At 35.3% G+C, this 14,976-nt stretch overlaps 2 protein-coding genes across 3 annotated transcripts; both read right to left on the bottom strand.

Moving 5' to 3' along the window:
* Nucleotides 1-719: 719 nt before the first annotated feature.
* LOC21390956 lies at nucleotides 720-7,041 on the bottom strand. 2 transcript variants are annotated; one of them, XM_010092624.2, is made up of 15 exons: nucleotides 6,680-7,041; nucleotides 6,494-6,588; nucleotides 6,267-6,380; nucleotides 5,603-5,707; nucleotides 5,392-5,463; nucleotides 5,065-5,177; nucleotides 4,671-4,802; nucleotides 4,305-4,373; nucleotides 3,818-3,905; nucleotides 3,603-3,674; nucleotides 3,385-3,485; nucleotides 2,563-2,680; nucleotides 2,103-2,162; nucleotides 1,879-1,989; nucleotides 720-1,091 (listed from the first exon to the last, which is right to left on the bottom strand). In XM_010092624.2, the coding sequence occupies exons 1-15, from the start codon at nucleotides 6,819-6,821 to the stop codon at nucleotides 984-986; spliced, it is 1,500 nt and encodes a 499-aa protein (XP_010090926.1). In that variant the 5' UTR covers nucleotides 6,822-7,041; the 3' UTR covers nucleotides 720-983. The 2 variants fall into 2 exon arrangements, with proteins under 2 accessions (XP_010090926.1, XP_024017822.1); XM_024162054.1 differs by lacking the exon at nucleotides 4,305-4,373.
* A 942-nt stretch (nucleotides 7,042-7,983) lies between these two features.
* LOC21390955 lies at nucleotides 7,984-13,719 on the bottom strand. Its single transcript, XM_024162041.1, has 9 exons — nucleotides 13,179-13,719; nucleotides 12,965-13,101; nucleotides 12,411-12,524; nucleotides 12,220-12,303; nucleotides 11,633-11,809; nucleotides 10,504-10,660; nucleotides 10,260-10,414; nucleotides 10,040-10,166; nucleotides 7,984-9,835 (listed from the first exon to the last, which is right to left on the bottom strand). Exons 1-9 carry the CDS (start codon nucleotides 13,494-13,496, stop codon nucleotides 8,528-8,530), a joined length of 2,577 nt encoding a protein of 858 aa, XP_024017809.1. The 5' UTR covers nucleotides 13,497-13,719; the 3' UTR covers nucleotides 7,984-8,527.
* Between the last annotated feature and the right edge of the window lie 1,257 nt (nucleotides 13,720-14,976).

The raw sequence follows: 14,976 nt of genomic DNA, 5'->3' as shown, positions 1-14,976 counted from the left end.
TATAATTTTTCAAAAATTTTGGAGTCAAAATGAAATTTTATAAAAAATTTAAGGTCAAAGTGTAATTTTGAAAAAGTATTGGGGTCAAAATATAATTTTATAAAAGTTTTGAGGTAAAAATATAATTTTTTAAAAAATATATAAAATTGCATTGTGCCCCAAAGTTTTCAATAATTATAAGCTCCGGTATTACTCTATGTCAGCCCGACCCCGACCCAGATCCTTAGTCATGCCCCACCCTAACATGAATCTTTGAACCACTATAAAATAATACAATACAATACGTTAAAAATGAGTTGTATTCAATAATACGATATATACTATATTAAGTTACCATCCGTATTAATTTATACAATACAATAGCTACACCAAATATTACAGTATTATATTATTAAACAATATAGTGTTCTAATAGGGTCAAACTAATCAAACATATGTTTCCTCTAGTTTCCAATACCTTCACTTATTTTCTTCAAATATGAATTAAAGAAAATGAATATATATGTGTCTATATATATATATATATGTGAGCAAAAGTTTTGAGATAAAATCTTAGAGCTCGTTTAGTTCATTGATTCGAGTTTTTAATTCGAATTGAGATGTAACTTTATGTGAACTTTTTATTATAGTAAAAAAGTTAAATGTGATTATTTCTTAGAGCTTTTTACTATAACAAAACTTGAATCGGTGAAATGAACGGGACCTTAATTACTGCCCTTTTCGCCGGTAGGTCCTCCTCTCTCAATATTCCATATAACAGAAGTCAAGTTGCAGAGAAAGATAACCATCGATTGCAATTACATACATTAATGCAATTGCATAGGAGAAAAATTAAAGTATATATGCATAAAATAATGATAAAAATAACAATAAGAATCCGCAGAACTATTTAAATGAGTAAAAAACTAAGAACTTGTGTTGGATCTGTTGGAAAGCATAAATTCTCTCATATAAGATTTGTACAAAAAGAAAGCAGACGGGCTTCATGTACTACCACCCTGTTTCACCTTTAGGACAAGCTCCTCGGTGGTGGTTCCTATAATCTCATTAGCACGTTTCAAACCCACGCAGTAATACCGTCCAACAGAATCCTGAATTCAAGTCGAGTATCGAATCAGGAAAAAAAATTCAATAATATCAAACAAGAAAAAAACTTTACCCAGATTAGTAGATCAGGTGACAAGATACCATAACACGTGTAACAGCAATATTGCTAATTGGTAATGGCCAGAAAGAGCATTAAGCATTCAACAGCAAAACTTTTACCAAAAACGACAGTTTTGTGATTCTCCCATTCCACATTAAGGGCATGTTTACTTTGCATTAAAAAGAAAGGGAAAATGATGAGTGATTCCCTTTCCCATTTAATAATGTGTTGTTTACTTACAAAATCAATAATGAAAATTTAGTGGGCTCCACACAATATAAGGAACGAGAAAAGAGAATATCAATCCTTGCACCCCCCTGTTATCGATTCCTTGTCAAAGGGAATGAATGCTAAATTCACTTATCTAACCTTAATGAATTATTATATAGTCAATGACTATTTAATTGTGTAAAAGAACATTTTAGTGATTACATTCATAATATTGTTATTCCTAATTTTAGTAAACATAAGAAAGAAAATGAGGTTGTTTCCTATTGCACCATCTAATAGTCAAACAAACACATGAAAGGGAATGAATGACCTTTAATCTTATTACTTTACTTTCATTTCCAATCCCATTACCTTTCCCATTACATTCCTTTACGGTTTGGTAAACGCGCCCTTATTAATGAAATCACCTAACAGATATGTCAATTAAAGTCATCTACAAAATACAACACTCAGTTTTACATTCATCACTATGATTGAGCAAGGGGAGTGCGAAGACTAACCCGAGCTACGATTCCCAATTTCTCCAACTTCTGGACTGCATCATCCACATCGAAATTACAACTTTCGTTGAACTCTTCTTTAATTAGGTCCTCACACCACCTATCCAGATCCTATTTCAAATGAGCTCGCATGTTATGCCTTTCAAATGCCACTCAAAAGTCCCAATAGATAATCAGAGAATCAATAAAAACACAAGTAGAAAAGAGCTCTAAGAAATGCAGACCTGTCTAGTAGCTTTGCCTTGTTCCATCAAAATAAAGAATGAAATGATCACCTCCTTGACCTGCAAATTGAATGATGGGATGCTGAGGGAATTTTGCAGCATGAGATTCGATCAAATGTATTCAAAGTGGACAATCAGAACGTGAAAGATAGAAATAACAGTTTCATACATAAACAAATGTCCATTGGAAATATTAATGAAATATCCAAGTAGGAGTCCATCTTAAGCTTCAAAAAGGTGGACAATTTGCAGGAAACCCATCAAAACAAAATATAAAACTTGCAGTTTCTTTACGATAGTCTATTTGACTCTCAATGGAGCAAAAATGCATGTATTTAGTTGAAGAGTACGTGCATCACTATAGATAAGCCACTTAACTAAATCATATAAGATAGAACCGGTATACATGAATTCCACCAAGAAAGTTAAACCAAAAAATAGCATAAAGCTTGCAGCTTACTTCCTGTTGAATGACATCGTCACACAGATGGAGAAGAGTACCCTTTCCACTATCCAGTTGTTTGTCGTACATGGACTGCGTTATTAAATTCTGATAAGCAGCCATGTTTTGCTGAAAACTACAGGAAGTTGAATAGATGGTAGCCAAATTAGTAAACCAGTAGGGACACAATAAGAACTTAACTATCAATATTGAAATCAGGACGCTGGAAAGAGGTCCTCAAGAAATCAAAACAAAACAGAAGTGAAAAAGAACAAAAGCTGAGAAAATTAATGATAAAAATCCATCAAGAAGCCCCAAAATAAAGCATAATATCATGGCAGTGATGATACACAAAGATGTAATCATGGACTGCGTTATTAAATTCTGATACGCGGCCATGTTTTGCTGAAAACTACAGGAAGTTGAATAGATGGTAGCCAAATTAGTATATTGAAATCAGGACGATGGAAAGAGGTCCTCAAGAAATCAAAACAAAAACAGAAGCGAAAAAGAACAAAAACTGAGAAAATTAATGATAAAAATCCATCAAGAAGCCCCAAAATAAAGCATAATATCATGGCAGTGATGATACACAAAGATGTAATCACAGCCTAAGACCCAAATGGACATCACTAGTAAATCTAAATAGAGAAACCTCTAATCATAGTTGCACTAATCTGAAATAACCTACCCTAAGCATAAAAGAAGAGAAAGACCATATACCAATAAAATTGATTGGTACAAATGGTTAACCACATTCTAAAATGGATCCACCACATGACAATAACATATTCCCCAACCATCCAGTTCATAAAACGACTATCTCAAGAAAACACTTACGTGAAATATGTCTTAGCGCAGTAACCAATGACAGTGGAAAGAATAGCAATAATGACCCAGAGATCAGCTTTAGGCATTTCAACTGAAGTAACAACAGCAACCTGTAAAGGAAGACATAGCAGGCATATTTGAACAAAATGGGAAAATAAATTTGAAGAAAAAGAGAGAGACAATAAGCGTTCAGCAAACTTCATTGTCATCCAAAGTGAAATACTGACCAGCCCAACTACAGCAGATATAAGGAACTTGACCCAGTCCATCGGAGTTAATCCTGGATTTTTCTTCTCTGGCTGTAGAAGGAAAAATTCCCAACACCATGTTGTCATCAATCATATACTGTAGTTCGTTTCAAGACAATAGATAGAGCCCCTTAAGGAGTTTAGACTTAAGAGAAGGGGACGAGTGAGAGAAATAAGCAGTAGAAGTGACTTACAAGAACTATTTCCATATCAGCCATTGGAATGTTTTTAAAATGCTTCACAAATATTCCTCGCTCTGTTTTTTCCTTGGCACTTGCTCGCCTGAAGAATCATCATTCTTATCAAGCTATCTTTTCGTGGTTGTTTCAAACCACTTTCAGATTACACCATCTCGGAAATAAGAATTCAAACCCAGAAGTGTATCATCCATTGAACTTCCTTATACACAGTATTTTCTTTATATGTCCCAAAAATTCACAAAAAAAAGAAAATAAAAGAAAAGGATAATTTCCTTAATTAAGAAACAAGTACTGATTTTACGGGTAAATTTATGTTTTAACACTGTATGCCCAACATTCTGACAATAGAACCTACTAAATTGGTTTTGAAAGCAAGAAAAGCATGCATATCAATTCAATTGTCGAAAGCTTTGTTCGCGAGAACTTTTTGGTAAAAAAAAATAAAAACTAAAAAGAAAAAGAAAAAAGGAATAGGCAGTACCTATAAACAACAATTATCCTATCAAATGTTGGCTCTTGGATTGTTATCTTGCTCAACAAATTGCGTAGACTGCAGGACAATTACACAAAAGAGTTATGGCCATAACCACAGCCATCCGAAGTTTAACACGAGCAAACCAAATTCAAAACAAAGACACTCTCAGATTTGATTATATCCTGTTCAACGCATAGACAAATATCTTTTGACTCTTGAGATTTGATTTCTGTTGTATCCAAGTAATCAAGACTAAGGCAGGCATGATTCAACTTTTTAGAACAGCAACATTCACCCTAGCACAGTACATAAATATATCACCACACTTAGACTGTCAGCTTCAAAACTACAATATGAGGAGTAATGTAAAACCTCAATTCCAGATTTTCGAGCCTCTTCCTTTCAACATATAGGTCTTCCTGATCTGCATCTGGAATAATCTCATCATCCTTCTTTGGATCTTTCTTTTTCTTGCCTGACCTTCTGGACAAAAGTTTATCCAACCTGAAAAAAATTATACCGCAAGGAGCTCAAAAGGCTTAAAAAATAAATGAAGTTCCTTTTGTTAATAGATACCGGCATCTTTTATCTGAAAATAACATACTAGGCATTGCATATATCTATCTATTTGCACGAAGTAGTGATTCGTAAAAAGTAATCTAGAAAGATCTTTTCAAGTTTCCTAAAACGTGTTTAGACGAAAACATTTTGGCAAAGAGAAATTAATTACACATACAGTAATGAATTTGAAATAACCAACAATTACCTTGTTAATCGTAGAAGATATGACCAAAAACGTCCAATAAGCATGTCCATTTTTTCCATGAAAAAGTAATCGGTTGTTTTGTCGAGTCCAATGCCACGTCTAAATATAACGTACTGAAACAAAAACATGATACAAGATCATATCTTCATAAACAAGATTTTTCATTTCTAGTCCACAACTGAAAATAAAACAAAGAAGAAACATGAACACCCAAAAGGGATGCCAGAGTTCAGAGGATCACTATCAAAGTCTGGAAGGAACACATGCTCCCTTCAAACAAAAGGCTTCACAAGAGCGTGAATTGTCATAGAAATATAAAGTTAATACCTTGTCAGAAAAATCTGGAAGGTTTGGGCAAGGATGATCCTCAAAGTATTTCCTTAAAAGCTTCTTGTCAAGCTAAATTCATCACCAAGAAGAACAAAAAAGCAACATTGTAAGTATATTATTCATGAAATGAAGCACACATGAAAAATCATATGTTCCGTAAAAAAAAAAAAAAAAAAAGGTACTTGAATTCTCGTGGGAAAGCACAAACCTTAGAATCATCGACAGTAATAGGAAGATTTAAAAGATACTGCCCTGAAAGCGCCACCTCAATCTCATCATCAGTGGCAATCTTGAAATTACTCTTCTCCATCACCTGCACCAAAAATTTTAGCTACTCTAAAATATGAAACACCTTAAAAACCTCATACAAAGTTGATAAATTGCCACAACTTTATGGATGACTTTTCATATGAGAATCATCTACACAACTTTGCAAAGCAATCTATACGGTATTTTCTTCTCCTGAAATTCTCTATCCAAGTCACCTAAAGTATTCATCCAGGAAAGGAAAAATTACAAAATCCTCCCCTGTGCTTCAGGTGAAATGAAATATCCTAATCCAACCTTAAATTCTACATAAATTGCCCTTTAAAACTCCTATTACCAATTTCTTGAAACTTCCACCATCGGCACGATGTGAGATTTTGTTAAATTTTGAATAGGATTAAGGATAGATGTAAAGAAAAAATAATGGATGGAATTTTACATAGATATTTGAATGACGTTGTCAATTAGAACAGGAAATAAATATTTGTAGAAATCTTGAAAATTTAACGTTGAACATGGAAATTCTAGTATAACCAACCGAACACAGGATTTTTGTTATTTTTACGGAATATATTTGATTAATATGAGAAGAAGAAGTAGGTTACCTGAAACAAGTAAGTGAGGAAATTCTGTTCAAGCACATCAATTTCTTCCGGGGAGAGAGACTGCTGCTCCAATTTCTGAGCCCCATGGACAGGGTCAAACAGCGAGTACAATTGCTGCAAAGAAAATTAAAAAAAAAAAAAAAAAAAAAAAAAAGGTAGCGAATGTTTGTGTATAATAATACTAATAATAATACATTAGGATGAGGAGAAGAAGAAGAGAGAAATACCATCAAATCCTCGAATTGGAGAAGGTACCAAGCACGAATGGTGTACTCAACCCTCTTGCAGAGCTTCAGAAACTCTGCCCGATCAGAACTATGTTCTGCAAGCAACAATGTCGCAAACTCACCCAGTCATGATTTCATTCATTTACAATACAGGGAGAAAAAAAGAAGAAGAAGAAGAAGAAGAACCGATGAGGTTGGCCAAGGTCATGATGAGCTTGGGCTTGAGAATTGGGATGACGGACTCTCTCTCAATTCGAATCACCTCCTTCTTGTGATTGTGACTCTCTTTGGGATTGGGATTGGGATTGGGACTGTGATTATTCTCCATGATTTTGATTCTGGTTCTTCTTTCTTTCGAATTCAAATGAGCTTCTCTCTCCTCTCCTCTCCTCTTCTCTTCACTTCTTAGGTTTCAGAATGGAATATTATATATAATATAGAAATGGTGTGGGGTGGGATGATAGCTGATAGATAGAAGAAACGAAGATATGAAATATGAAAATTTTATTCTTCTCCGCTGCAATGCTTTTTGGTTTTGGAATATCTCTTTCTCCTCTTTCATTCATTCATTCTAATTCTTCCAAGGCAAGGCAGGTTTATCTGAGATTTCGCATTATTATTATTATTATTGTTATTTTGTTGATATCTTCATATCTTTCAGAGCAAAAAAAAAATTAAAATTAAAATCATATCATACGCGAATTAATTTTTATTTATTACGTTTGGGAAAAAGAAATTATTTTTATTTTGGAATATGTATAAAGAAGTGGATTTAGATGCATTCTAATTACATGAAAGAAATTACCGTAAATGATAAATAATTATTAATGTGATTAGGGAGGATAGGAAACTGAAACGTTTTCCTTCTCTCTTCCTCCCTAGATTAGAAAGTTGTAACCCCCTTAACTTAAGCTTATGATACTTGATCCGATTAAATTAACTGCTCTTTATGGTATTATTCTTTCTTTCTTTTTTTCTTTTCAATGTAACTGGCTCCGTTTTCTTGTACGACGCTTTGAAAGAGCAGTGTGTTTGGGTGAAGAGTTGATTGTGTTATTTCGAATCGAATATAGATATCCTTTTCTTCGATTTTAATGAATCATAAAACTTAAAAGATGAACACCAAAGTTCGACAATCAAATTGAACATACTTTGGGTACTTTTGGTGGTGACTTGAGTCATAGTTTAAATTTTTTTAATTAGTGGCCCACTTTTTAGTTTCAATTTGTGCTTGGAGTTTCATGCAATAATAAATAGGATAAGATAACAAGAACCCCACAAAGTCAAAGTAACAAGCAAGCCTGACGATGTGACAATTCAGACCCCACCATGACCAGTGACAATGTCAGTTGTCGGCACAGTTTAGTTTTTTTTTTTTTTTTTTTTTCATTATGTAAAAAAGAAAAGAAAAGAAAAAAACACACACACAAAAGGAACTGAAGAAAAACATGTTAAGAGCAGACTCGCTTATGTTGTTAATGTGTGGTGACGTTGCCATCTTAAATAGAGAAATGGCATTCAAAAGGCATTTTAATGGAATGGGATAAAAATGCATTTGCCTGTGCGTGCAACAACTTATAGCCTCCAAAGCTCTACAAGAAAAAGAGAATTTCTCAAAAATAACAGAGAAACAGAGAACAAAAATTTGAGATTGATCAAATCAAAATCTAAACAAAACCTAACAAATAAAGAGCTAACCATCTAAGTCTAGTCTAGTCTAGTCTAGATAAATATATATACAACATACAATATGTCACTTCCCACTTGGCTCAGGCTCATGCTCATGCTCATGCTTATGTATAGGTATGTACAAAAACCTATCTCCCGCTCTGTATTTCCAGCTGTTTTTTTACGTCTCCAACTACCTCAAAATCTTTCTTCTTCCTATCATTATCAACTCCCTAAACTCACTCTTACATTAAAATTCATAATAGTGCTTCCTTTAAAATCTTTCTGCCGTCTTTGGACCAAGTTCATAAATGAAAACCTCACCCCAAATATTGTTTCTTTTTACGTCTTTGAAAGAAACCATCTTCATTGGTTCCATGGTCTCAAGTATGGTTTCCCCATCGGATCACGTAAACCTGAGTTCTGATGTGGCAACCCCATCCATCCCATGTCATCTGGGACAGGCATCAATGAAGGGGCTGCTTCACGCCCGCTCATATAGTCAAGTGAATGAGTCGGTTGCGGAAGAACATTGCTGATACTGGGGGTAGCTCCCCCACCCATCATCCCATAGTTCCTTGATGAAATGAATTGCTCTGTAGAGGCCGCTGACTGGTAAGGGCTGCTTGCACGTAATTGGTTACACTGTGATAGAACACTGTATAAGCTCTGATCTCCGCCATTTCTACTCCCAATGCTCCGACTGGGGACACTAGCACCACCTGACCCAACCCATCCACCACGAACTTGATGTTCACTGGAGAACCAGTTTTGCATGTCTCCATTTAAATGAGGTTGGATAGGTGGTGGTGCCATCGGGACACTATTAACGACCCAATCTGGCGCGTCAACAGGCGCCAAGGTCTCCTGCCTCGGAATTAAGAATCTACCACCATCAGAGTAAATGTTCTCCGATACACGTTGTTGCAGATAAACATCATTCTCTCTTTTCTGTCCCTGCTCCATTGGCAGTGACGGATGTGATTGCTCCTGGAAATGCCCATGAAACCTCCCCTCTTCGATGAGCATATCGTTCGGTGACTGGAAATCCAACGTAGTTTGTTTCTGCTCGTGATGATACATCATTCCCTGGCCCTTAAAAAGAGATTGAAACAACTCATTTCGATCTTGGTCAGAGTAAGAACCAAAGGAACCATCATCCGATCGTCTGAATGAAGTATCCTCCGGTTGTCTATGCACTATATCTTTTTCAGCATCTTCAACTTGCAAGTTGGATTCCAGGTCAATTAAGTGCGTTTGTTGCTCCTCATTTGCTTTCGGATGCGCAATTGACAGCCCATCATCAGATGTGTATTCATGGCTTGCGGCAGAGTCATAATACGAATGTGAGATGTTACCTGCAGGCCAGACATCACCGCTACAAGATAGGTCTACTCCCTGACTGATGGCAACATCAGCAGTGTTCGCATCTCCTGAATACTCAGGTGCATTCAAAGTACCGTGATCTGATTCCGTGATAATACATTTTCCAGTATCTACATCCATGCCGTCAAACTCTTCATCAGATTGCAGGTGCTGCTGAGACTCTCTACCTGGGGAGTCAGATATAGACTTCTCATCATCAACGAGTGTGAGAGTGTTGTCTTTAACTCCATCTTCAATATGATCTTGATGAATGGATTTATCGCTCTCACTGTCCTCATCATCCTTGACCTGAACTTCCCATTACATATGAACATGTTAAGATGGCAATGCCAATATAAACACACAGACGCTTAGCAAAATAAAACCGGGCAAGAACACAGGTTCAACGATAAATCAACAGGATATCAAACAAGTTCAAATTACTCGTGCATTTCCATTCAAACAGAGAGAAGGGAAAAAGTAAAACATAAAGAACAGAAGCTAATCACAAACCTCTGTCGTCATCTTCAATTTTTCATTCAACTCCTGCTCCAAAGACTCTCTCATTTGCTGTCTTTGAGAATGCAAGTCTCTCCAATTTGCATATGCTGCTGGAAGAGCTTTGTTTGCCAAATGTATCCTATACAAACACGAGTAATCTTTGAGGAAGGAATTCAAAGATTTGCCATTTTGTTTTTTTCTTGAGGGAGAGAAAATTGTAAAGCACACTAACCAGTATTCACGCAACTTCTTCTGTTCTTCTTTGATAAATAACTCGTATGGTTGTACATTAATACTTTCGATGTTCCCTAAAACTCGGTTAAGAGACTTCGATTGGATGCTTTTGCCCTTCATATTCTTAACAATATCATGCTGCTTCTTGCTAACCTGAAATATATAAAGGCATACATTTGAACTGAGGAAGGATACCGTTTAGCCTGAAGACTAACTACTTAGATTTCCCAGAAACCACTAACCTTAAAATATGACATATATTTAGCACCATCACTACAAGTGATATTTTGCAGGTGCCGTTTGTCTCCTTTTCTCGATTTTAGTCCTACATTGAGCACATCATCTGAAACAACTGATGGGTTTCCACTCTTGCCCTTTAGAGAACCTTTCTCACGTTTCCTGACACCAGTAGCAACTAATAAGATTACTTCACCGCTGATTGAGACAAAATATATGCAGATATACACACTACCATTACTACCTATTCATTGCATTGGCTTATTTTATTTTTTGACAAGTAACAAAACACACACACATAGAGACAAACACAGACACAACATAACATAACATACATACTGTAACATAACTTACATAAATATCCTTTACTTCGGGCATCCATAAAGAACTCCCGACACTCAATTCTATCCTACTGTAAGCATAACTCTCTTCTGTTCTCTAAAAAACACCCGTACTCCTTTCAAGCCAAATAATCCAAACCAGAGCCAAAATTATCTTCATCGTTTTTGCTCATGAGCCAAGCAAACCCTTAACAAACATCAAATAGCATTACTACTGACCCTCCCAGAGGGATCTGTGTGGGCCATAATTCACATGGAATACTTGAACTTACATTTTACTTCAACAATGAAAAAGCAACCTTAGTGACACTCATTTGGAAGGCTGCAGAAAGTGCTTAAACTATTCAGTATAATGGAATCAAAGAATAGAAGACTTTTCCCCCATCAAATACAAAAAATTATTTTCAAATAGGAAGAGACTTAAATGAAACATGTGAACAGTCATGACCACCATATCTCCGATGTTTTAAAGACTTCTAAGGGGCTCTAAAGGGGGTTTCATATTTAACTCCTATTTGAAAGGTCGATAATGTTGATAGACAGTCACTTTGCATCTTAGAGAAATACAGAGAAACAGGAAAACTAGAAAATACTGCTCTATAGAGTCTTTGATTTATAAATCTTGCAAACAATGAAGAAACTTCATAATCTCACTACTTCTCTTTTTTTTTTCTTTTTTTTTTCTTTGAAGGAAACAGAACTTTATTAGGAAAAACAGTTATGACTTCATAATCTCACTACTAAGTTAGGTACATAAATTGACATGCCCACTGTAAGGAAGCAAAATACCTACCTATTCTGAAGTTCTCCACCTTTAAGCATCGAAGAATTCTGGTTGTCACTGCTACATGCTTTCTCATCAGCAACCCAAGAGCAAGATTCAGATGAAGCTGCGATATTGTCCTCAGGAACGCAAAATCTGGAATCATTTGCAGATGAGGAAATTCTTTTGTCCGTATCATTCCTTGACCTGCTTATGATTCACTTAGATGAGACTGAAAACAAAAACAAAGAACAAAGCACCCAAAAAAAAAAAAACTGCCAACTGGAGAAATGGGACTTTGGATGTGCCACATACAAAGTTTTATGATAATCTCAAAGAACACGAACACCATCAACTAAACAAAATCACCATAATGACATTAATCCTCCAAAGCACTAGCTAATTCAAATCCAGGTATTCTCTTTCCTCACTTTTTTTTTTTTTTTGGGCCTAGAATTTACACATCTAATTTACATAATAAACGAAGAATGCCTCAATATTCAGTTAGCAACTTAGTATTAACCTCATTGTGCTAGCAATGTTATGTGCTGAAGGGAAATGCTCAACCTCATTGACCTTGTGAACAAAACAAAAGGCAAAAATCATTTAGTATTAACCTCCATATCTTCTGCACAATTTCCTTTTCCGGATCTTTACAGTTTTCAAATCTCTCCTTCAGCTTCAGTAAGTATCCAATCATACTGCCAGAACAAGCACAGAAACATTATAATCCTCTAATAAGGGAACAAGAACCACTTAGGACAACATAAAATTCAGGATAAAAGTGCAAAACATTTGGCATACATACTTATTATGATATTTATGCAGCTCTGCATTATATGCTTTCTTTTCAGTCTTTAAACACTGTTCTTTCTGAAAAATTGCATCAGGGTGAAGATCGCCTGCGCAAAGTGAAGCACTCCTGCAGTCAAACAATGCAAATGGATTTGTTAAATTAACTATATGTGTCCTTGAATCATCCATTCCAAGAAGAAGAAGTCTTTCAACCGACCACAAAAACTTAGACAAGGTTATAATGAAATTTAAAGCAATAGTAACAGTTCAACAGTCAGAGTCTTAGGAATAGTAAAATGATTTTAATATTCTATACTATAAAATTCTTAATTTAGATTAACGAGTATGATGTAATAGAGAAAAAAAAAAAAAACAAGCGGTGTACAGATAAGTAACAACATAGCTCAATCAACAGCATTGACTAGTGAGTACAGTTGCACATATCATAAAAATGTCTTCCTTTTATGGCAGCCTAATTTCGGTAGGCATGATAACAATGCATAATAAGGGAATTTCAAAAGTGAGAAATTTGTACCCACAGTATAACTATCATGTAACAATACTTGCCAGTTGAGAAAAGGGCTTCCAAAATGAAAATTATCGCCCGCTAGCAATGCTTCCAAGACTTCCTCAGCCTCTGGACCCCTAGGAAGAAACTGCATAAGATGGTTTCTCTCACTTTCAGATAGGTATGTCTCCCAGACCTACAATTTTCATGAGTTGAGCAAACAGCATAATCCGTATAAGATGAATTTTGTGTAAAATAAGAATCAACAGCTACCTCATACGAGAGCACATCGTTAAGATTCTCCAACGTGTAAATCTCCTGAGGAACAGAAAAAACGTCAGCTATTGGATTGTTGACAGAAGGAGAGGAGCGCATAAATGGCCACATGTCTCTCCGACTTATGCTGATTTGATCCCTTCTGGCAACGACTCTTTTCTGATTTCCATCCCACTCAAGAGAAATATGGGACTTCATATTCGGATCATATTGGGGTAACCCTGTATTCTTCCGTTTCGCTCTATACTGCTCCCTTCCATGGAAACCAACAACACCGGCACTATTCAATCGTTTTCTCCACTGATCAGCTGCCATTGAAACAAGCTCCTAAAAAAGTCCCCCGCAGAAGATGAAATCAATATTGTGGTACGAGCTCGACCGTGTTCAGCAAGCAACCTGACAACGCTATTCAAAAAGCATAATATAATTATCTAATTAGAAGGATAATTTACCAAAAAGTTTGCCCTAGAATTTTACGAGAGGACAAGAGAAAGAGAAGAAGAAGAAGAAGAAGAAGAAGAAGAAGGAGCCTCGTTATCCAATTGGCTTAGAGAGAGAAAGAAGAGAGAGACTCGCACGCATACCATAGAAATTAGAAATTGAAAAAAATGAAAATTAGAAAGAAAGAAAGTCAGAGAGAGAGAGAGGGAGAGAGAGGATTTTTTTTATTATTATTATTTATTTTTGCAAGAGGAGGAGGTGATTCTTGGGTTTTGATTCTTGGGCTCGGCTTGGCTTTGGAGGCGTGGGCTCCAAAGTTCTAACAAGGCCTTCTTAGTTCCTCTAGATGCGAACAAGACTGGTTTTTTTTTTTTTGGAACGAGACCACACGGGTTGTGTTGTGTTGTGATTGTCTCACCCGCCACACGACCAAACTTCATTCAACACACATTGTAGATTGTACTCTACTTCCTCTTCTCCTGTTTTGATTTTTCACGTTGACTTTGACCTTGAAATAAAATATTTGCTTTATTTAAGAGAAAATATTATAATTTTATTTGAATGGTTAGTTTGAATTTTGTTAATTTGAACCTTTTTACTTTAATATAAACATTTGAATTGTGTTATTTAAATTGTAATTTGACTTGATTTTTGAGTATACAATTAAAACTTTAATATGAACATAGAATAAAATTTAAATTTATGTTTAGTAAGTGTGAAAAACAAAGAGAATGAACATCTTTTTACTGTTTAAAAATAGTTTGCACACTCGTCTTCCACGCAAGTAGTCATGGGTTTGAGCTGGGACCATCAGTGCCAATCCACTTCGAGAGGGGTCTATATGCCACGTGAAAATAATGTCTTTTCATAAGATTATTTGGGTACGTCATCTTTATCCCAACAACTTTTTAAATTCTTATGTCACGTTCATTTCACCGATCTGAGTTTTCAATTTCAGTTTTGTTATAATTAAAAGCTCTTATAAAAAGTCACATTTAACTTTTTAATACAGTTAAAAGCTCTCACATAAAGTCACGTCTTCACTCGAATTGAAAATTCGAATCGACAAACGCCAAAAAAAAACTGTACAACTACAAATCAACCATGAAGATATTTTTTTGGTGTAGTTATTCTCAAATCAAATATCATTAAGGCTTAGTTTGGTAGTGTTGTAAATTTTGAAAAAATTACTTTTAGTTATGCTGAAAAAAGAAACAGTTGTTATAAAAAACAGCTGAGTGTTTTGTATACTGTAATTATACTAGTTGTGCTGGTTTTAAAATCAGTGTAATAGCGTTTGGTAAATTATGAGATTGAATTGATGTGTGTAGTTAAAATGATCAAAATAGACATG

This window comes from Morus notabilis, unplaced genomic scaffold (assembly GCF_000414095.1).
Source record: "Morus notabilis unplaced genomic scaffold, ASM41409v2 Scaffold362, whole genome shotgun sequence".
NCBI classification, from domain to species: Eukaryota; Viridiplantae; Streptophyta; class Magnoliopsida; order Rosales; family Moraceae; genus Morus; species Morus notabilis.
This window is presented reverse-complemented; position numbering and strand designations above follow the sequence as displayed.